This window comes from Eschrichtius robustus, chromosome 15 (assembly GCF_028021215.1).
Source record: "Eschrichtius robustus isolate mEscRob2 chromosome 15, mEscRob2.pri, whole genome shotgun sequence".
Taxonomy (NCBI): Eukaryota; Metazoa; Chordata; class Mammalia; order Artiodactyla; family Eschrichtiidae; genus Eschrichtius; species Eschrichtius robustus.
Genome location: NC_090838.1, coordinates 64878598 through 64901638, shown reverse-complemented (window position 1 = coordinate 64901638; position 23041 = coordinate 64878598). Strand labels below are relative to the sequence as shown.

At 45.0% G+C, this 23041-nt stretch overlaps 1 protein-coding gene across 3 annotated transcripts in view; it reads right to left on the bottom strand.

Moving 5' to 3' along the window:
- The window catches only part of HK2 (hexokinase 2), a 61105-nt gene that overhangs the window by 26447 nt on the left and 11617 nt on the right, over positions 1-23041 (bottom strand). For 2 of the 3 annotated variants that reach the window (XM_068563937.1, XM_068563939.1), the window contains exon 2: positions 15082-15244. In XM_068563937.1, the coding sequence (XP_068420038.1) occupies positions 15082-15244 (163 nt within the window). Of the gene's footprint in view, positions 1-15081; positions 15245-18231; positions 18295-23041 lie in introns of those variants that run through there. The other variant, XM_068563938.1, reaches the window with a different exon arrangement.

Below are 23041 nucleotides of genomic sequence, written 5' to 3'. Positions count from 1 at the left end.
AGCAGAGCTCAAACCCGTGGCCCCTGCATTGGCAGGCGGATTCTTAACCACTGCGCCATCAGGGAAGTCCCCCAGGCCTCAGTGTTGTTCTTCGTGGCCCCAGGACACCCAGCACGCTGCTACAAGCTTGTGGCCCCCTGGGCCTTTTGCCAAATTGTGATCCCTGAACAAAATGTACTCTTTAATGTTTGTATACAGTGACAGACAGCAACATCTCTCGGCGGGATGAGGGTCACATGATGGAGTGGAATGGGATCCAGCTGGCTATAAATTAAGAGGCCTAGCAAATAAGTCAAGCAGGTGCCCCCACCAATAAAAGATCCCAGGTGCTGAGTTAAGAGTATATAAGACAAGAGTCAGGCCACTCAGACAAGCCACAAGGCTGGGGCAGAGGGAGGAGAGGGAGACTCCACAGACACAAGTGGGTCAAGATCTTCAGGTGTCACCAGGAAAGCACAGTCCAGTCTCTCCAGGAAATAAGCAGTGCAGAACAGGAAACATCCAGATTCCAGACGATAATACCGGCTACAGGGACACGTGCCATTTTACAGCACAGAATGGAAGTGCTGAAGAGGCTCGGAGGCCAGAGCCAGGGCCGGGGCCCAGCGGGGCAGGCAAGGACGGGGGAACAAGGCAGGCTTGTCCCCTCAGCAGCCTCCTCAACCAGTCCTGCTCCATCAGTCTTCCAATGTCCTGCCGCACACCTTCTTGAAGGGTACATGATTATTTCCGGGGGGATTCACTTGTTGGCATGTTTGTCAACACTCGGCCCCTTTCCTGATGGGAGACTTGCCACTGAAGTAAGGGAGAATGGATCAGAGGGTCAGGGAAGTGCTCTGACTAAATGAAACAAGGATTTATTCTGACCCACTTCTTCTCAGCAGCAATAACTGTTTGGCCCTGAGAAAAGCTACATCTGCCCGGCTCCCTGAGGGCACTTACCCACACAGCCCCTACCGTCCAGAGGGGCAACTTGGGGTGGGCATCATTCACCCGACATTCCGTGGGGACTTGCCCCCACACAACCGTGGCTTGCTGGTAACAATATACAGAGACTGGCTCTGAAGCCCACATTACCTGCATCAGAACCCCAGCCACTTTCTGGCCGTGGCAAATTCCTGAGCCTCTGAGCCTCAGCTGCCTCATCTCTAGAGCAGGAACATCATACCTCATGTGGTTGAGGTGAGGGGAAGAGCAGATAATGTGCCTCAAGTACCCAGCACAGTGCCAAGAACTCAGGACACACTAAATAAGTACTAGAAACTTTCCATCCAGGTTCTCGGCAAACACTGCCTGACACCCACACTTAAAAGTCTCCCAGGCCCAGTATTAGGACTGTCTCTCAGACTGAAAAAAGTAAAAGCAACATTCAGAGGGGAGACTGAAGAAACCTGTCCAAGGAAAGCCATTGAAATCTTCTCCAGTGACTTTAGCATTCCCCCTCAGGGGTACTAATTTTCCATCCCTTCCCTGGCATCTGGAGGTCCCCCCAGCCCTCTAGCTACAGTCACTAGATAGCTTGGGTAACCTCAACCCCATCTTGGGAGACTGCGCCTCTTGTGGCCATGGATGACTTTTCCAGACACTTCAGTTCTGAGCCTCCCCTGGTAGTGGGACGTCAGCCAGTTTGCAGGGAAAACTATGTGTGGTTGTCACGGGGGATGAAAAGGAAAATCAAAGATGAACTGCCTACATCAGCACTCTGCCCCAGGACACATGAATCTGCTGAGTCGGCAACCGTGGGGGATTGAGGCTGCCGAGGCTGCCCCTGGTTGGTCATGATTCAAGGCCAGCCCAGCTGGATTCACTGGAGAGGACAGCTCCATCAAGAATGGTGGTTTTGCAGTATTTGCTGATGGACTGAAGGGAAACCACAAATAATACAGTGCTGCTGAGAATTCCGTTCCCAGGAAGAAATGTCATTCTTTTCAGACTCCACCAGATCAGACATTCCTCTGCATCCCTCCTCCCTGATGCTCCCTCCACAAACACACATGATCACAGCTACCATAGCCAAAGACTTTATTCCTTCCAGAGTCTAATATCTCTGAGGCAGGCCCAGCATCATGACTCCTGGAGCTAAATCCTAAGGTGACCCCTTGGGACAGTGGATGGACCCCTCCCCTAGTCCCTGCCTCTACACCACCCATGAGAGGCCCTCACACAGAGAAGCAACAAGCTTTGCTTTGAATTCCAGCTCAGCTGCTTCACTACCTGTATGGCTTCTCTGAGCATGTCACCTCAGCTGCAGAACAGGGCTCATAATGCTGACTTTCCCAGGGGTCATGAGCTTACATGAAATACAGAACACATTATGTGAATATATAGGTACACCGTAAGCCATCAATAAACAGCTGCTGCTGTCACTGTTATTACTCCTTTGATTATGTAGCTCCTCTCCTAGTTCTCCTCAGCCCCTCCAATCCCTACCTACACCTATCCTACTCCTGGCCCAGGTCCTACCTACACTGTCAACCTTCCGGGACATCCCAGAAGCCCAGAGCAGAGAGTGTGTGATGTGGTGTGAAGGAGGATGGCATCTATGGGCCTGGGACAGTCAGACTGGATGGGCAGGAGTGAGGCTCTGGGGCAGGAGAACATGTCTACAGCAGGTTTCTTAAGTACACAGCCACAGGGCAGACAAGCCAGTAAGGTCCAGTGAGATCATTCTGCTGAATGAGTATACTTGGTATTTGAGGCAATGTATTAAGAAAACATCTCATATTGCATCTGCTTACTGATGGTTCATTTATTAAACAAAATATTTGAGGAGACCATAAGACCAGAGGTAAGATTTCTTTTATTGTTAAGCATGCTGTTATGTCTAGAAAACAATTTTAATACCTGATTTTTAAAATGTTCAAACAGTACAAAAGTGGAAAAAATGAAAAGCAAACATCTCTTCTCTTCTCCATACCCCAAAAGTAACCATTATTAACGTTTCTTGAGTGTCCTTAGATACATTTATATTATAAAAACAGGGAAGACCATTAACTGACACATTCTAAGAAAAGAGTTTGAATTGCTGGTTCTAAGGATTTATGTTTTTGATTACCAAAGATATTAGCAAATTAACTTCCTAAAAATTCTCTCCAAATTCCACATAAACCAACAGGTGGGTGTCACTGTCACCAGTGTCCTATGTTATGTACAATTAATCTTTGCCAACCTCATAGGTTAAAGTGGCAGCTCATTTTTTAAACTTGGTTTCTTTCCTTGGTGTAGGTTAGACATTTTGAATTATTGACTGGCATTGTGAATTCTTTCTTCTGTGAATTTTCTGCTCACATGTTTTGTCTTTTAAAAATATATATTCATTATTTTCTTAATAACATAAAAGAGCTCTTTGTATATTAATGAAACTATTTTGTTGGTTGTACATCTGCAATTATTTTTCTCCGGTTGGATATTTGTCTTCACTGCCCTTTCTAAATCTCTCGTTACTTCTAAATGTTGTCACCACCACTGCTAAAATAAAAGAAGCAAGGTTTCACCATAGGTTTATTTAAAAGATCAAATTCATCTTATACTTTCTTATGTGACTTTTTGAAAAAAATGAAGCCCAGAACCCTGTCTTCATCTCTCTTGTCTCTGGGACACAGTTCAGACTTTCCCACTTGCATGTGATTATTGTGGCAATAAAACAACGGAAAGACAGAGGCAGGTGTGGAGGAGGTTTAGTTAATTTAAGGTCCACCATGTAGATATTTTTAAAAGAAGAGAAATTTGTTGTGTGATATTCATAAACATTATCTCATTAATCCTCAACAACCCTATTGGACATCATGATCCCAATTTCCAGATAAGAAAACTAAGGCTCAGGCCAAGTAACTGAAAACAAGATTTAAATCCAGGTCTAGCTCTCTAGCAAAGTTTTCTACTGCAGTGAGCAAGAAGGCTGTTCATGAGAAAGTTGTAAATCCTCAAATAAGGAATTCTTCATTATTGGGACTTCCCTGGTGGTCCAGTGGTTAGGGCTCCGCGTTTTCACTGCTGAGGACCCGGGTTCAGCGCCTGGTTGGGGAACTAAAATCCTGCAAGCCGCGTGGTGTGGCCAAAAAAAATAAGGAATTCTTCATTATCGATGCCAAGAGCATAAAACCCAGAGGTTGCCACAGGCTCTAAGCTGGCCTGGGTGGCAAAGGAAGTGACACTGTGGTTCAGAAGCTGTGTCACTTAGTTAAGATCATACAGGGGTAAACAACTGCTGGATTTGACCCCAAGTTCATCTGACCCTAGCACCCATGCCAGTCCCTATGCACCTCGCCCATATCTCTTATGGTGCTGGTTCCTGGAAGCTGAGGGTTACCTGACGCAGAATCTAGGATGGAAGCAAATAAGCCATAAAGTGATGAAAAAGAAAGCAAAGGTGCCCTAATCTTTATCAGTAACTTGGCCCATCCCTCTGGGCCAAATGCTCTCAAACTTGAGTGGGAGGTGGCAGACACACATCCACTGGCAAGAAGTGACACACCCTTCTCCCCAAAGGGACCCAGGACCTACTAAGGCTTTTTGAGGCAGGTTTTCTTGGTAGCCGCAAATTGGTGCCATCTCATACAATTATACCAAACCTCCGTTCCCACCTTTCTGGACACTCTCCAATCTCTCTCTGATGAAGTTTCTCCTAATTAAGAACGGCCCCCTCCAAAAGCAGACAAAAGAAGGGGTAACAACCCTCTATCGAAAGGAAATAAGGGGGCTTCCCTGGTGGCGCAGTGGTTAGGAATCCGCCTGCCAATGCAGGGGACACAGCTTCGAGCCCTGGTCCAGGAAGATCCCAAATGCCACAGAGCAACTAAGCCTGTGCACCACAACTACTGAGCCTGCGCTCTAGAGCCCGTAAGCCACAGCTACTGAGCCCACAAGCCACAACTACTGAAGCCCACGCACCGCAACGAACAGTAGCACGTGCTCACCCCAAACAGAAAGCCCGCACACAGCAACGAAGACCCAAAACAGCCAAAAATAAAATAAATAAATTAAAAAAAAAAAAAAAGGAAATAAGGACTCATAGTTAAGAGGAACTGGCAATAGGGGTATTAGGTCTTGCCACCCTTCATCGAATTGCCCAATGGTTAAGATTCAAGTTGCTGGGCTTCCCTGGTGGCGCAGTGGTTGAGAATCTGCATGCCAATACAGGGGATGCGGGTTTGAGCCCTGGTCCAGGAAGATCCCACATGCCGCAGAGCAACTAAGCCCGTACATCACAACTACTGAGCCCACACTCTAGAGCCCGCGAGCCACAACTACTGAGCCCGCGCACCACAACTACTGAAGCCCGCGTGCCCAGAGCCCATGCTCCGCAACAAGAGAAGGCACTGCAACGAGAAGCCTGCACACGGCAACGAAGAGTAGCCCCCGCTCGCCACAACTAGAGAAAAGCCTGCGCACAGCAACGAAGACCCAACACGGCCATAAATAAATAAATAAATAAATGTATTAAAAAAAAAAAAGATTCAAGTTGTTCCCTCTGGCAGAGTTTGTTTGCTGACTCATTTCCCATCCTGGACTACCATTCTGCTCACTCTCAGTGAGGTTCTTATCAAATACATAAAGTCAGCGAGATAAAGGGGTTTCAATTTCTCCTGGGAACTCACCTGTCCCAGGGAAAGGCTGAAGAGGACTAAAATGGCATCTAAGTAAGTAACCGCGTGAACGTGATAGTCACTGTCATCTCGGTTGACGGGATATCACTAATGTATTTGAGCAGGCCATAACTCCAGCATTCTTCAAGTCACCCACTCACAATGTCCATGCAATTTGTGAGGGGTGAGGGCCAGATGAATTTCCCAACAGTCTATTTTCAATCACTAGGTATTTGCCACTAATTAAAATAGATCACCACCTGTTCCTCCCATCAGGAGCTCAGAGCAGTGTGCCAACCAGCGCACAAAGGATGACTTGTGAACAGAAAAGGTCTGTTTTTGTTTTGCATTTTTAAGCAGCAGTGCCCTTTTGTCGAAGGCAACTGTGTTCAGAAGTGGCAGAGCACTGCCTTGTTAAGGCTAGAGCCAGAGCCCAGTCCCTCACCCCGGGCAGGGCTTCTTCAGGTGATCGAATGGACTTCTTTGGAAGCCTCCTATAAACAAGTAGCTTTGATGCAGCATTCCCAGAGCTCTGAGGATCCTTGAAGGTGCCATAGTGCCTGCTAGCACTCCACAACAGACGACCAAGAATGTATGGCATGGACTCCAATTGAGAGGACAACTAAAAATCTCCAGGTCTTGAGTAGGTAATCCAGCAAAACTAACTTTGCCAGACACAGGTTTCAAGGCACGTATTTCCCAAGTACCTGGAAACACCACAGTCACTAACACCTCTGGCAGCCTCTTTTTAAGTTCCAAGATTTCAGATACTCCATTATAGTACAACAACAAGATGTTGAATGCAAAATGTAGAAACAGAGAAACATAAAGCTGCTTCAATTGAAGGGAGGGGCCTGGAGCACATACCACTTTGTAAGTGCCCCCCAAAGCTCCCAAAACACCATCAGAAAGCACCACCCTGCTGCTTTTATACTCAGGAAATGTTTCTTAAGCTCAAAATATGTGCCACTCACAGAGAAATGTTATACTAGCTCCACAGATGTGAAACCACTCTTCAAAGGATTAAAATATGATTATCTTTCACTACTGTGTAGGTGTTGAGTGTGTTAAGATTTTCAGGCAGGCCGACATGGGTTCAAATCCCATTTTAACATGTATTAGCCATATAAATTCAGGTAAATTATTAGAAATTTGATACTCAGATTTCATCATCTGTTAAAAGGGGACAGTAATAACCTCCTGTCTAGCCAGCACCTCCCCATCACTCGCCAGGACACAGAGACACAGACACACAGACACACAGTTTTTGGTCAAGAATCAATGCAATGAATGCGTAAGGTGTTTGGCACAATTCCTGGTGTATGTAAAATGTTTAATAAACTCCAGTTACCACTATATGGAGGCTATTTATCAATACAATCTTCATTTTATATTGTAGGCACCATATAAATCCACTTATTAATTTGCATGTATGTGAGCTATTGATCTATGTCTCCACTACATAGCTGTTGATACAGTCCTGAGCAACCAAGATAAGGGCTCCTTTCAGGTTAAAGGGCTCCTTTACCAGCCTCCATGCACTCTATCACCAGCCTAGTCTCTCTTTATCGTATCATGTGCTTGCATTATATGACCTAGTATCATTTCATTTATGATGATAAATGATATCCTTATGTCCCCAGGATAATTTGCACTCTTCAAAGATGGGGCACAAGGCTGCTCAGCACATTGCTGCCCCACAGAGGACCAGCCTCAGAGGGGACTCTATTGAATGAACTGAACAGCTAGGCCTGAGTTACAAATAGAAGAATGAATGCATTGTGCTAGCAGTGTTGGGGGCCTCTAGCGATACGCCTAAGGGCCCAGGCTTTGGAACACAGATGGCTGGGTTCAAATCCCAATGCTTCTACTTGCTCATTATGTGACTTTGGGCAAGTTGCTTAATCTCTCTAAATCTAGTTTCTTTTTCTCTAAAACAGGGTTTATGGTGTCTACCATTGGGTCACTGTGAGAATTAATGAGATAGCTCAAATACAGTGCTTAGCATAGTACCTGGCATTTATAAGCCTACATTTTAAAATTATCATGATCATCATCATCATCATTCCCTGCTCTCGAGGGAATTAAGTCTAGCTAGAGGGTAGAGATACATTCACCTGTAAAAAATAATTCACAATTCAGGGAAGTGGGGAAGTATCAAAAGATCAATACAGCAAAGGCTTCATCTCACTCTGCCTTAAGACATGCTTATATCTAAACAATCTTGCCAAGACAATGAGGGCAATAAAGATACTACAAAGATAATTTATTTCTAAATTGGAAAGCTGGAAAAAAAAAAACTTGTTAAAAATGTAAATTATTTATAAAATAAATAAATAAATTGGAATGCTGGAATATTTGTAGGTTTTTAGTTGGGTCTACTTGAGCTTCTTATTATAATGGTACAAAGTCAATCCATATTTATGGTCAATTTTAAAAGATAATAATCTGATTTGCTCCAGAAACTTTTGTTCAGCAACATGAGCCAATGTAAAGCATGAATCTTATGGCCTTGGAGTCAAGACTACCTATGCTTAAAGTCCAACTCTGCCACTAACTGTACACAGGTGACCTTGGCAATCTCTTTTAGCCTCAGTTGCCTTATTTTTAAATTGGAAATGTCTCTCTTGTAGAGTTTGCATGGAGAGTAAAACAGATTGCTTACGTAAACAGATATCATGGGTGCTCATTAAATGATATCAACTATTCCTGCATTTCCTCTTAAGATGGAACTGTCCTCTGAAAGCCAGATGCCTTGTGATGTGTGTAGTGGGCCCCCTGAGAGGGCTGTGATTGGGGCTGGTACTGCAATCACATGTATAGCCCAGCGTAGGTTAGGGCTGCCTACAGAGAGGTCAAGATGGTGAGATTCCTGACAGATACAATAAAACACTTTCTCTATTCAACACTGCCAAAAACAAAAAGGGTGGAGGGAGTCACAGACAATAATTATTGGGGCAAGTGGAACTCTCATACAGCATTGGTGGGAGTATAAAATAGCTCAGCCACTTTGGAAACCAAAGTTCAAACCACTTTGGTCTGGGAGTTTCTTATAAATTAAACACATCCCAAACCCTATGACCCAGAAATTCCACTCCTAGTTGTTTACTCAAGAAAAGGAAGAAAACAAAAACATATGTCCACAAAGAAGCTTGTGCAAGAATGTTTATAGTAGCTTTCATCAAAAACTGGAAACAGGGCTTCCCTGGTGGCGCAGTGGTTGAGAATCTGCCTGCCAATGCAGGGGACACGGGTTCGAGCCCTGGTCTGGGAAGATCCCACATGCCGCGGAGCAACTAGGCCCGTGAGCCACAGCTACTGAGCTTGCGCGTCTGGAGCCTGTGCTCCGCAACAAGAGAGGCCGCGATAGTGAGAGGCCCGCGCACCGCGATGAAGAGTGGCCCCCGCTCGCCACAACTAGAGAAAGCCCTCGCACAGAAACGAAGACCCAACACAGCCAAAAATAAATAAATAAATAAATAAATAAATAAATAATAAAAATAAAGGAATTCCTTTAAAAAAAAAAGTAAAATAAATACCCTTCTTTAAAAAAAAAAACAAAAAACTGGAAACAGCCCAGGTGTCCATAGAATTCATGTCATATAGGATTCCAATCACACCACGGAATCAGCAACCAAAAAGGAACTGCTGATATACACAACACGGATAAAGCCCACATTTTGATGGGTAAATGAAGCCTTGCATAAAGAGTAAATACTATATGATTGTATATGTGGGAAGTTCTAGAACAGGCAAAACAAATACATGTGGAAAATTTAAAACAGTGATTACTTCTGGGGGTTGGGGACAGGGACTGCCTGGGAAGGTGCAGCAGGGAGCTTCCTGGGCTGATAATGTTTTCTATCTTGATAGGGGTTGTATTAAACAGGTGTATGTATTTGTCAACTCATCAGATGATATTTAAGATTTGCATCTCGTACAAAATTTTACATCAAAAGAAAACAGAGCAAATATTGAACTCTGGTTAATAATGGGCCTGCTGAAGTTCTGGGGTTGAAATGAACTGATTTCTGCAATTTACTTTGCAATGCCTCAAATAAAACAAGAGGGACTGATGGGAGGAAGGATGGAGGAGTGTGATAAAACAAATCTAGTTAAAATATCAATGTAGACTCTAGGTAGTCTGTATATGGATGTTCATTATACAATTCTTTCAACTTTTTAAAACTGTCTTAGAGAAAAAAACAAATAAGGAACATTTTTTATATACATACCAGCTGACACCAAATTCAGTCACCTAAGTAAGATATTCTTGGACCATTTACATTTTCATTTTTATCTGTGCCAACTATGTTTCTTTGCACTGAATGGTCCACACAGTCTACGAAGCACAGATATTTTAAAATCAGCCTCCACAGGGTTCTGACTGTTGACATTCCCTTCCTTCTCACAGAGAACTCAAACCATAATTTGGAAGTTCATATTTCATGTGTGTAACGGAAGCCTCCATCATAAACGAATGGCCTGAAACTTCCTAAAGTCTCTCCCACATTCTCTACCAGGTCTTTGATTACCATTAAATAGCTGAGACCTGATTTATGAAAGCTGGAGCCTGGTCCTTGCTCCAAAATGCAGGGAGGGCCTCCAACAATGGGGATGAACCCTCACACCTGCTCCCTCCAAACAAAAGGACCTGGGAGATTCACTCACCCTCTCTCAGTAAAATCGGTGCTGGCCATGGTGGCTGCATAGGACTGGGTTTACAATACACATGGGAAGGTTACATAACCGATTCCCCCTTAATTCTGAGAGAGCCAACCCTCTGATGTTTCTTCTTTTTACAAATGAGAAAATGGAGGAATACAGCATAAATGAACTGCTCTAAAGCAAACAGCTTGAATTCAAACCCTTTTAAACCTAGAATTCTGATCTTCACCCCTCAACACACACTGCCCTGAAACCACCTCTCACCCCTGGCAAGAAATAGCCAATTTTACAAAGGTCTGACCAGGACAAAACTGGGTAAGGAGCATTTAAAACAGTGGCTTTCACACTGCAAGCTGAAAAAAAAAATTAGTGAGCCCTGACTAGAGACAGTTTTAAAGTATAGAAGATAATAGATCTGGGGCTTCCCTCGTGGCGCAGTGGTTAAGAATCCGCCTGCCAATGCAGGGGACACAGGTTCGAGCCCTCGTGCGGGAAGATCCCACAAGCTGCTGAGCAACTAAGCCCGTGCACCACAACTACTGAGCCTGCGCTCTGGAGCCCGCGAGCCGCAACTACTGAGCCCACATGCCACAACTACTGAAGCCCACACGCCTAGAGCCCGTGCTCCACAAGAGAAGCCACTGCAACAAGAAGCAGGCACACCGCAACGAAGAGTAACCTCCACTTGCCGCAACGAGAGAAAGCCTGCGCGCTGCAACGAAGACCCAACGCAGCCAAGAATGAATGAATGAATGAATTTTTTTAAAAAAGAAGATAATAGATCTGTCACATTCAAGAATAAACATTAGTTCCTGAAACTTATTTTGGTTGTATATCAACATTCATATGTATGTGTTTCTTGCTGTGAGTATGTAGTCCAAAAAAGTTAGAGAGCCACTGACTAAGTCCCTTTAGAGCAGAGGTTTAGATCTAAGGTTTAATTTCCCAGATATGAAAAAGTAACACTGGAAAGGGCTGAGCAGGGTTCTGAGGAAGGCTAGCCTGGACCAGGCACCACTTGAGCAAGGCCTCTAGCCTTCTGTAGAAGAGAAGCACAGTCACCAACAGCAGCAACAGTGCCGGGACTGCGGCCTTGGCCAGCAAGCAGATGCACCAGCCAAGCCTCACAGGCTGTGTGACCAAGTCCAGGGGAAAGGCAGTGGTCCCTGCACATAACTGCTCTCTCGTTTCTCCCCTCAGCACTTTACTGGGGTGCCAATAAAAAGAAGAATGTTCATTTTTGACAGGCTTTATCTAGTGAAGAGTCACTGGTCCTCATTGCCACATTCCATAACTCACAGCCCAACTAATGAAATATAAAACTCAAAGCCTTGATGTTGACCACTTTCAATTATATTCCCTCATGTTCCCCTCCCAGTTCCATTTTCTTTCTCTCTCTCCAGAAGCAACCCCTATCATTTATCTGGTATACATTTTCCAGTTTATATCCTAACAATTTTAGGATATGTGTGTGTCCATGAGCAACATATAGCATTACTTGGAGAGGTTTTTTTTAAAATAACATTCAACTACTATGAGGTACATGTCCTTCTGCAATTTTCCATTCTTTGTTTTTTAAATGTATCCATATTTATACATGGTCATTTTTGTAACATGCTATATTGTATCCCATCACATGCACAGTCTATAAACTGTTCCCAATATGCTGTCATTATAAGCGGCACTGCCATGAACATTCTTAGACGTGTCTCCTTGAGTTCGTATGGGAATCTGTTCAAGGTATAGTTGGAAGTAGAATTGCTAGTTGTCATATACATATATTTTCAACTTAACTAGTCACTGCCAACCTCACACTCCGGGTGAACCACTACCAATAGCTCAATACATATCCTTGAGACTTTACACACCTGTACACACACATATACATATATGTGTATATATATATTCTGTAAAATCACACACATGATTTTACAGAATATGAATTTAGATAAATCTATCTCATGCTTTATGATGTGTTGCAGAGGACTGTTTTCTGCACTAACTGACCAGTGCCCAACTGATGGACATTAAAGGGTTTTCCCCTCATTACAGTAAGTCAAGGAACTTTGTGCATAAATACACTGACACACTAGCTCCAGGATATGTGTAGAACAGACCAGGACTGCTGGATCCACCTCTTATTTTTACAAAGGAGAAAAGGCTGAGTCCCACAGAGCTGGGATGAGGAGCTGGCCCACAGACCCCCCAGCAAATGAGGAATGAAAGGGCTGGGGACCCCATTTCCTACAGTCTGGTCTCTAGTACTCTAGGGGGCACCTGCTCTGCTTAAGTAAATAAAACATCCCAAAACACAGTATTCCTTTCACACACTGTCTCCATTTACACTGTAGAATCTGAGGTTATAAAGAGGTACTCTGGGTATCACAAAAGTCATGTAAAATCTCCCTGCTTCTGTGTGGAAAGAAGGTCAGGCAGACAAGTCTTGCACCAGACCCTCCCACCCCAAGAAGCCTACAGGAGTCAGCCTCTGGCTCCTGTCCTCAGTCCAGGCAACTCAAATGCATAGAAGCCAAAATCATGCCTGCTGCTCCACTGTGGGTAGAGGTGGGACAAAGACCGGCTCCAAGGACTCTGGCCTGAGGTCAGGGAAAAAGACTCAATGATCACACAATACAGCAACGGATGCAAACTCTAAGAGGCAGTGGGAGGTCTCCATGATCCAATCTCAGGAAAGCAATGAGAATAGAAAAAGTTGGCCCCATACCTAGTTCTCCCCAACAAACTTATTCACCTGCCTATAATCCAGGCCAGACATCCACCCCCAACCCCATTTCAAAAAATTTCCACTGAGCGTATGCGTGCTCTGGTGCTGAGTGCACAGGCTCACACGTGCACATACACGCATGATGTATCAAGTGCAGTCTTGATGCCTGGCCTTTGGCATATATGAGTTTGAATCCTGACTCAGCTTCTCATTAGCTATATGACCTTAGGCAAGTTATCTGACCACCCAGGCTCCCAACTCCTCATCTTTAAAAAAAAAAAAAAAAAGTACTTAAAATTTGTACCTACCCTATAGGGTTTTGTGAAAAGTAAATAAGTTACTACATGTAGGTGTTCAGAAAAGCTGTTAGCCCATAATATACACTTCGAAAATATTTAGGATACTTGCTTAGTGCTAGTGCCTGGAATAAAGACAAGGTCCCTGGTCTTAAGGAGCTAGTAAATTTATCAGAATGTCAAATAAAAACAGTAAAAGTAGGTGTGGCTGCCAGTCAGAGGGAGTGGTAGGTATAGTAAATGTGCCATTCTAGAGGGCACATGAGGGATATCCGAGAATTGGAGGAGGCCTCTCACCTCAAGAAGCTCTTTGAAGGGCTGAGACACACACACTCAGAACAATCCTGAACAAGGTCACACCCTCAACTTTGGGTTCCAAGGCTTTAGCAAACACATACTTATTTTAGAAATTGTAGAAAGGTACAAAATCTTGTTAGATGAACCAGGTCCCCAAAGGCTCTCAAGCAAGTAAGCCTCAGGGACACAGACGTGATGGAAACACTGAAGGCATGTGGTGCAAACAAACAAGCCCTGTCCTGTGCCTTTCCCCGCCCCCACCTCTCCAGGGTTTCTCTGCAGATGCAGATGCTTCACCAGCAACCAGCCAGCATTTTGGCCTTCTGTCCTCCCTCCGGTTCTCAGACTCTGTGCTTCCTGGTTCCTCCATCACCCTGGCAGCTGCCCCCTGGGCTCTTTCTCTCACCCTCTATATATAGGTAGCCATCCCACACCCTTCACCCCTCGTGGCCCCAGAGGTACCTCATCTCTAAAATGGAGGGTTGTCATGAGGATTAAATGAAACAAACTGTGTGAAAGTGCTGGCACAACTTAATTCCGTTCCCTTCTCTGAGGATGTTGCCACCCCTGGGCAGCTGGGCTCAACACCCTGGCATCACCTTTGAATCCTCTCTGGTCTCTGCCCACTACATTCCACCAGGGCCATGCCCTATGCTCTACCATCCACCCATCACCACCCCCCTCCCCCACTCTGCATAAACTGCTGATGATGTGCATTACCAAGACAGTTCTGCTCACACCCCTCAAAAACTTTCAGTTACTCCCCAATGCCTATTACTGAAGAAAGACTCAGTGTTTCAGGTGTGCATGCAAGGCCATCTGAATCTAGCCCCAACCCACCTTCCAACTTCAGTCTCCACCATGTCCCTTTTCTCCAGTTTAATTAAATCACTTGCCGGGTGGTGCGTCATGAAATAGACTCTGTATCCAAATAAGGGGATAACGCAAAGCTTGACAGGTTCTAATTGCACAGTTTCAGAGCCTTTAATACCTTAATATGTACCATGTCTCTTTCACATTCTTCCAAGTTTATTTGGACTTCTAGTAGTCTTTATTCATGGAGTTCAAAACACAGTCTAGAACAATCTATACCACACTGTTTCTCCAACAAGTCTGTGGAATGTGCCAGTTAGATGGGCCCGAGAGTGACTGACATGGCCTATGGCCGTGACCATATTAGGCACGTTTGTTGTTCATCACTTTCATTGTGTGCAATCTCAGTGAAGCTGTAAAATCCCAAACTGAGCCAAACAGCCTTTCTCAGCACATGGATGGGAAACAAATGGCTGACAGCAGTACCCCGACAGGGCTGACAAAGATTTACTTCTCCCTTGACTGCCAGGACTTCCATTCAAATCCCTCCATGCTTAAGTTAACAAGGGTTGGCTTCTGAGGCTTGAAACCAAAGAACCCTCACTGTTGTATATAGTTCTTTGGGTCCCTAAGTAAAGTTACCCAAATCTCTCCCAGGCAATGGAGCACCCAGAGCCTTCCCCCGGGGGTATAGTACCTGTCCCATCTGGAGTAGACCTCACAAAGGTAGGCAGCATTTTTACTGAAGCAGTGGGGTGGGTGGTAGCTCCAAGCCCTTTCTCCATCTCCTTGCGGAACCGCTTAGCAATCTCCAGAAGGGTCTCATCAGAAAGACGCATGTGGTAGAGATACTGGTCAACCTGAAAGAGAGGAAAATGAGAGTAGCAACCTATATGTTAAATGAATTATGGTATGCATCTACATCATGGAACGCCACTCAGCTCCTCAAAAGGATAAAATCTGTTATCTACGGAAGGTTATTATTAAAAACCATTTAACCAGACTCTATGACAGGACTTTGTATTTTAAAAAAAAAAAAAAACTAAACTAAAAATTTAAATTAAATTTTATTTCTGGAGAATGTTAAAGACCAGGGGAAAGGCCAATTAGGGAAAAGAAGAGATCTTTTCAGAAAGGTTGAGTTTAAATGCCTATGACAACATCCCTGGAGCTGGGGTTCATTATACTGGCCCACATCTCTGGTCCTCCCCCACACTCATAAGGCCAGTCATGCCAACCTTATTACCCCTCACCACAGGCCAAGCAGCCATAGCCTCTTGCCTGGACTAATAAAATCCCCGATTCTACAATACTTTTACCTCTTCTATCCATTTTCCATCCCCAGACAGACTACTATTCCCCTGCTTAAAACCTTTCAGTGACTTCCCGTTGGCACCAAACCCTAAATCCTTCCAAGGCCCTACCTATATAGCCAGGCCTCTCCCACTCCCCATCTTACTGTGTGCCTCTGCACTCCTTGTGCAGATCAACCTTGGTTCAGTCCCCCAACTCACCCAACTTGCCCTTCCCTGCCTAGAAGACTGTTCATGCAGGCCCCACAGCTCCTCACCCTGCTCTTCATCTGCGGATCCCTTATCAATCCTTCGGGCCTCTCTGCACAGAGGACTTCTCTACTCTCCCTAATAAAACAGTCAAGCGCCTTCTCTACTCTGCCTAATAAAACAATCAGGCTTCACTGTTTTTTCTGCAAACTCAGACTTTTCCCTTCACAACACCATCCCCAATTTGGAAATACATATTTATTAGTGTCCAAATCATAAGCACCAAGGGCAAGAAGAACCATGACTATTTGTTCACGCTTGCATCCCTGGAGCCTAGCACACTGCCTGACACATTAACAGAGGCTCGATACACATGGTAAAGCAACCTCCCCCATCCTCAGAGGCAGAGGCAGCTCTCCCTAGTCATTTCATTTATCTTGATTCCAACATAAATTTACAAGAACTTTTCCCAGATTTAACACCAGGAGAAGGAAAAACAACAGGAGTCCCCCTCAGACAGTCTGCTTCTTGAAAGCTCTCATCTGCCCTGGCTATGGATATTCCCAATTTTCTCCTATCAGGAAAAGGTCTGATAGAAATCCATCCAAGAAGGCACACAAGTTTCCACAATATCCCTGTTCTCAGCAGCAGTGTCCAGGACAGGTAAGGCTGCTGGCCACAAAGGGTAGGCGTAGAATCAGGACCCTTGGACCAGGCCATAGCTGTGCCCTCAAGGTATGAGGGTGGTGGTCCTGGTACTCTCAGTCTCATCAGCAGACTGGGGGACCAGAAGGGACCCTGGTCTTCCCAGCTTCAAAACTCCAGGATTCCCAAGGGCAAAGCTTGGCCGATGACCACTACCACTGCTCGTCATGCAGGGTTTTAAATTTGCAGAAATGAGGATTTCCCCAAATTCCCTTGCTGCCAGCTTTTATTAAAGATCCACAGCAGACATCTAACTCCATTGGTCTAAACCAGGACGACTCCAACCATCCATTCTGTTTTCTGATTTCAGGCCCCTGGCACCTCGATTGCCTTGAGCCCACTGTCTGCCTCAGCCTCCTAGGGCTGTGGGCCACCAGCCCCCACCCCAAGCTGGGTCACTGATCTGGGCTTCCTACAATCCTGGGGAGCCAGCCAGGGTGCTCCTGAGGAGGCTGGCCTCCCCCACAATGACATTTGAGGCTCCCAGGAGGAAAAAGCATACAGCCTCAGACAAGTTCCCTCCCTATTGGTGCAGTGGGAGACAAATCGCTGGAGACTCTGAGCCCAAGGCAACTTAAATCACCCCAGAGGCCTCCTGTTCCAGACCCAATGACGCCTGGGCTGGCCCAGGAACACTACATTATGGCTTACGCATCTCAGTGCTAGCATACAAAGTCCCAGCCACCAGACCAGAGGCCAGTGCCAAGCCACGTCCAGGTGCAGCCTGAGATGCCCTCAGAGGCAATAGTAATAACAGCAAACCCTTCAGCAAAACCTGTTTTCAAGGTTTTATACCCATTAACTCATTTAATCCTTATAACAGCCCTGTGAGGTAGGTAGTGTTATCTCCTCCATTCTACCAAAAGGCAAAGGCAACATGCCCAAAATCACACAGGTGCAAAAAGCTAAGCCAGGACTGGACAGGGCAGCCCAGCTCATCTGTGCTGTTGCCTGCTCTGCTTGATGAATGCCCCTCTCTGCTGAACAGCAGGGTCTATACAGGCCAAATGGCACTACAGCACATTCAGGCTGGCCATGTCCACTAAAAGGCCATCTTCTACTCCAGTCATCCCACCACACAGATATGAAGGGCAAACAGTGGAGGGCATGGCCCATGGGGCTGCCCTGGCAGATCAGAAGGCAGCAGACATATCTCTGGACATTATCATGAGTTTGACACATGACTAAGTTGGAGCTCCCACATTACTACTTTCCCAAAGAGAAGAGAGGTCCAGAGGCCTCACTGCCACCCACCCCCACCTCCATGGATGGCTCTGGATGTTGCAAAGGAAGCAAGAGAGTTCCTGTGTGGGAAAGCAAAGCCTGTACTGCCTTGTTAAGAGGCTACACTGTCACTTCTTGGAGTGTGAGGTCACATGCACAAAAGAGCAAATGTGGAATGGCCATAATTCTACAGCGGCCATGCTTTATTTAACTTTGATGTTTAAACTGCTACAAGGCTTGTTGGAAATCCAGTCTTAACTCTCAAAGAACCTAACAAGTTAAACAGTCAGACTTTACTCAAATCATGTTGCCCTTTACCCAAGAGACTATAATCATCTTTCAGTGTTCAGTGACAGATGAAAACGATGATGATGATGATTGTTACAGTAGCTAAACATTTACCAAGCATTTCTTACCTGCCAGAAACCATCCTATGGGTTTACTGACTTGACTTCCATTGTTCTTTTGTAATACTTCTACATCCCTGTTTTACAGGTCACTTGGTGAGGGGCAGAACTAGGATTCAAACTGAGGTGTCCGGCTCTAAAGCCAGGCCCTTAAGACCACCACTGTCGCTTTTCCTGTAGACCCTCTTAGTGCAGGAGGGCATTCTCTGCCCTGTTGTTTCTTGGATGACCTCAGTGCTTCGATTTCCTCTCCATCAGATGAGACTAAGAGAAAGGATATGGGACAGCTATGAAAAATGCAACTATAGCACCTTGGCCCAAACTTCTTCTCTTTGGGCCATGATGATGGGCATGATGATGTATCCACCCTGAGTTTCTTAGGGCCACTCAGGAAGGGATGATTAATCACCTGATGTTACAGCTTCTTAAACACACCACTGAGGCCCACCGAGCCTTGGTCAGCACTGCTGTGTTGAGTGAAGGGTAGCCAATGGAAGCAGAAGTCAGAAACAAGAAGCAGTCTCCATACAAAGACCTTTTTCCTGGATTGGGAAGGAAGGAAATGCATTTGGCATAACCCTGCCAACTTTCACTCACAGTGCAGCCAGAGGGAGGGAGCACAAGGAAGGCGTAAAGTCATGGGAGAATGTCATTAATGTTACCAAATGTAAACAGCATAGTAAGACTATGGCTAAAAAATACTAACTCTTAGAAGGGATCTTGGGGTAATGTGAGTTCAAAATCCCACTGAACATAGCATTTGAGTTTATCTAGTTTGTCCCTCTTACCCCAATAGTCATCAGGCCTAGGTTTGAATGCTTCCAAGCATGACAGGCTCACCACTTCTCAAAGTTGGTTAGCTTCTACAGTTGGTCAGCTCTAGTTATTAGAAAGCTTTTCCTCAATCTGAGATAAATCTACTTTCTGATAATTTCCATCTATTCTTTATTCTGCCACTTGGGGTAATAGTTCCCAAACTTGGCTGCACGTTAGAATGACACATTAAGAATTCCAAAGATCTATTCCAGACTAATCAAACTGACACCTTTAGGTCTGTCTGGGTGCTCAAACATCTCCCCCTCTCCTTTGGCTGGTATCCACCATGTCAATAATGTAATAATGATGGGCTATGTTCTGGTCAACACTGCTCAAGGTCATTTTTACCACTTTCTGCCTGGGATCTTTGAAAGTCATTACTTAAGACATTAGGCTAAAGTGTGAAATAACCCTGTGTTGATTCTGGGTGCTGGCAGTTGGAGAGACAAACCCTGTACTTGTTGGAAACAAATTTCAGTTGTTGGAAAATATCAAAGTAGAAACATTCAAGCCAACCCTTATTTAGTAGCTGGTTGTGGTGAAGTACAGGCTGTGGCATCAGAAAAATCAGTGTTCAAATCCTGGCTCTAGCATTTGTACAGGTGTCTGAGTCCCAGTTTCCTCCCTCTAAAATGGGAGGACTAGGGCTCACAACAGTCACTGGCATAAATGAGGTGACGTATGTAAAGCTCTCCATCTATCTAACCTTTTACTCCACCCGTTTTCCTCTTCTTCTCCCAGACTCATCTCTGCCAAGTGGCACCCTCAGAGGATCAAGGACATTTCTTAACCCTATTTCATCATATTGGGGGTTAGCAAAACAGGGGCTGGTTCCCCAAATTGCTCCTTCTCTTTCTGCAGTGGGTGTGTGGCCTATCACACTGGGCTGCTCCTCTTTAAATCTCTATCAGGAATAAAGAAGGAAAGGAGGGGGCATTCCAGGCTGGGGAAACAGAGGCAGGCCAGAAGCAAAGCCTGGCTGAGGTATGGGAAGGCCACTTGCCTACCCAGAGACAAGGGACTAAAGACAGATAGTAGTTTTAGATACATCTATTTAGCAATCTTCAGATTAGAACTTCCTCATTGGGCAATTCTGGTCAATTTCTTTCTTCCCATAACATACCTGTCCATGCCTGCCTCCTCTACAGAACTGTGGTACGTACAGGCAAGAGAAGTTCTAAAGAGAAACTGAAAACAAGCAGGACCCTTTGGGGCCTTCCCAGGTACAAAAGCCTTTCCGAGTCCTGGTTCATGTTTGTAGGAAAAAGGCTTCAGCCTCCTAGACTTTCGCAGAGTTCTAAAGGGCAGATTCAAACAGTTACTAACTAGGGAAGGGAGGGAATGCAGAAACAAAGGAGGAGCAGTCAAGAAACAATAGTGCAGCGATAAAGCAGAGTCCTGGTTCCTCCTCAAGGGATACACATAACAATTACCTCTGAGTTCTTCTGCGAGAACTAAGGCCCCCATCCAGATGGAGGATGGGAACTTCAGGCTCAGCACAAGATTCCTGGAGCACCGCCCAGTTACCTCACCACCAACCAATCAGAAGAAAGTCACACACCTTGCAGCCCTCACCCCAAATTTGCCTATAAAAACTCTTCCCTGAAAACAATCAAGGGAGTTCAAGTCTTTTAAGCACAAGCCACCCGTTCTCCCTGCACGGCCCTTGCAACAAACCTTTCTCTGCTCCAAACTCCAACATTTCGGTGTATTTGGCCACACCGTTTGTCGGGCACATGAACTTATGTTCAACAACAAAATTAACCCCATACTATTTATGAAATAAGATAACACCCCAAACGGAAAGCCCATCTCCTTAAGTGCCCACAGTTTCCTCCAGACTAGCACTAAAGAGGGGAAACTGTGCCATAGCAATGAGGCAAGGAATGGAGGAAGCAGAAGATCACCCTTGTAGAGGCTCCACTTCAAAGTGTGCAGTGGCTCAGGTGTGGCAGACACAGCCCCAGCCTGGTATGAGGAAGCCCAGAAAGGAAAGCCTGGAGGTGAGAGCCAGAAAGGAACCTCAGAGAAACTGAGGTCAAGGTAACAGCCTTGACTAAGGTCACAGAGTTGACACTAGAATCTGGATCATCCAGATCCCTTACTCTATTGTCAGAAACAATAAACGATAATCCTACCCCCAAGCATCCCCAAGGGCCTATATCATCTTGCAGGCCAATTTCAGTTGAATGGCTAGTGACCTTCCCTGGATTGTGAGGACACCCTATCTGGTCCAGTGGGAAAATGGTCCTGATCAAACTACTTACATCCAGAAAAGAACAATATTCCAACGTTGAGACTTTGTTATATAAAGTGCTATAAATCCTACCTTGAATACCTTAAGAGATCTCAAAGGAAAGTGTAGAAGAAACCTTAAATTTCAACATCTAAATCTGTAAGATTCCTATCATACAACCCCTGAATCGCTGACCCCAGATTCTCTCATTTTATAGCCTATGTTGAAAACCAATTACACGCAAAGCACTATAGTATACAGGAACATAATTTAAAAAGAAATCAATTGTGGAGATGGATAGTGGTGATAGTTGTAGAACAATGTGAATGTACTTAATGCCACTGAATTGCACACTTTAAATATACATACAGTTGACCCTTGAACTACACAGGGGTTGCAGTTCCAACCTTCACACAGTGGAAAATCCACAGTCAGCACTCCTTATACATAGTTCCGCATCCAACCAACCGCAAATCATGCAGTAATGTAGTACTATAGAATATATTTATAGAAAAAAATCCAGATATAAGTGGACCCATACAGTTCAAACCCATATTGTTCAAGGGTCAACTTTATACACACGCACACACACACACACACAAATGTTTTTTAAAGTTTTTTAAGAAATCAGGATTCCTGTTCTCTAGGACTTTACAAGATAGCACAGAACTCAACTCATTATAGACTCAATCAATGTCTCCGAAATGAATGGAGGGATGGGTCTTAGGAGATAAGAAAGGCAAGAACAATGCAAAGCAGCCCATGAGAAGTGTCACATGTATGAGTAAGTGGCCTGTGAGATTGGCATTCAGGGGAGATTTCTTCTGGGCTAAGAACATACATATCCAACATACATGTCGTTGGATGTATGTTGACGTGGAGACAGTAGGGAGATCATGTGAAAAGGCTCAGAAGGTGTGGGCAAGCCCAGGATCCTAGAAGGAGGTTATGAACTTTAGAACCAGAAAGCCACTCATCTCACTACATTGCATTAGCTCCCTATTGCAATGCCTTCATATTAGTATGATTTAATCCTATCACCTTTAATCATGGGAAGGAAGAATCATAAAGATAATCCCACTGTGTAAAGTTGCTGTGCTGTTCACTGGTCAGTCAATTCTCTTTAGGGTTTAGTGTCAGGAGAAAGTCTGGCTGCCCAGAGTCACTGTGCTTCCTGCTACAGGCCAATGAAATTAAAACAACTGACTCAAGGAGAGCTGTCCTGGGCTTCCCTTGGTGGCGCAGTGGTTGGGAATCCACCTGCCAAGGCAGGGGTTGCGGGTTCGAGCCCTGGTCTGGGAAGATCCCACATGCCGCGGAGCAACTAAGCCCGTGCACCAGAACTGCTGAGCCTGCGCTCTAGAGCCAGTGAGCCACAACTGCTGGGCCCACGTGCCACAACTACTGAAGCCCACGCACCGCAAAGAAGAGTGGCCCCCACTCGCCGCAACTAAAGAAAAGCCTGCGCACAGCAATGAAGACCCAAAGCAGCCAAAAATAAATAAATAAATTTATTTAAAAAAGGAGAGCTGTCTTTTTGCCTTGACTATCAGGCAGCTCAGGGCTCTGTACTTGACTTTAATGAACTAAGTTTTTTGATAATCATTCCTGCCTGTTCCATGACTCTTATTCTAGAAGTCCTTTCAATGAAAGCTGAACCATATCACCTAATCCTTTTAATAAGTAGGCAGAAAATAAATAATACATGATCGAGCAAATGCTCATCAGTCATCCCTATAGAACCCACCCTCCTGGTAGAAGGGTGAA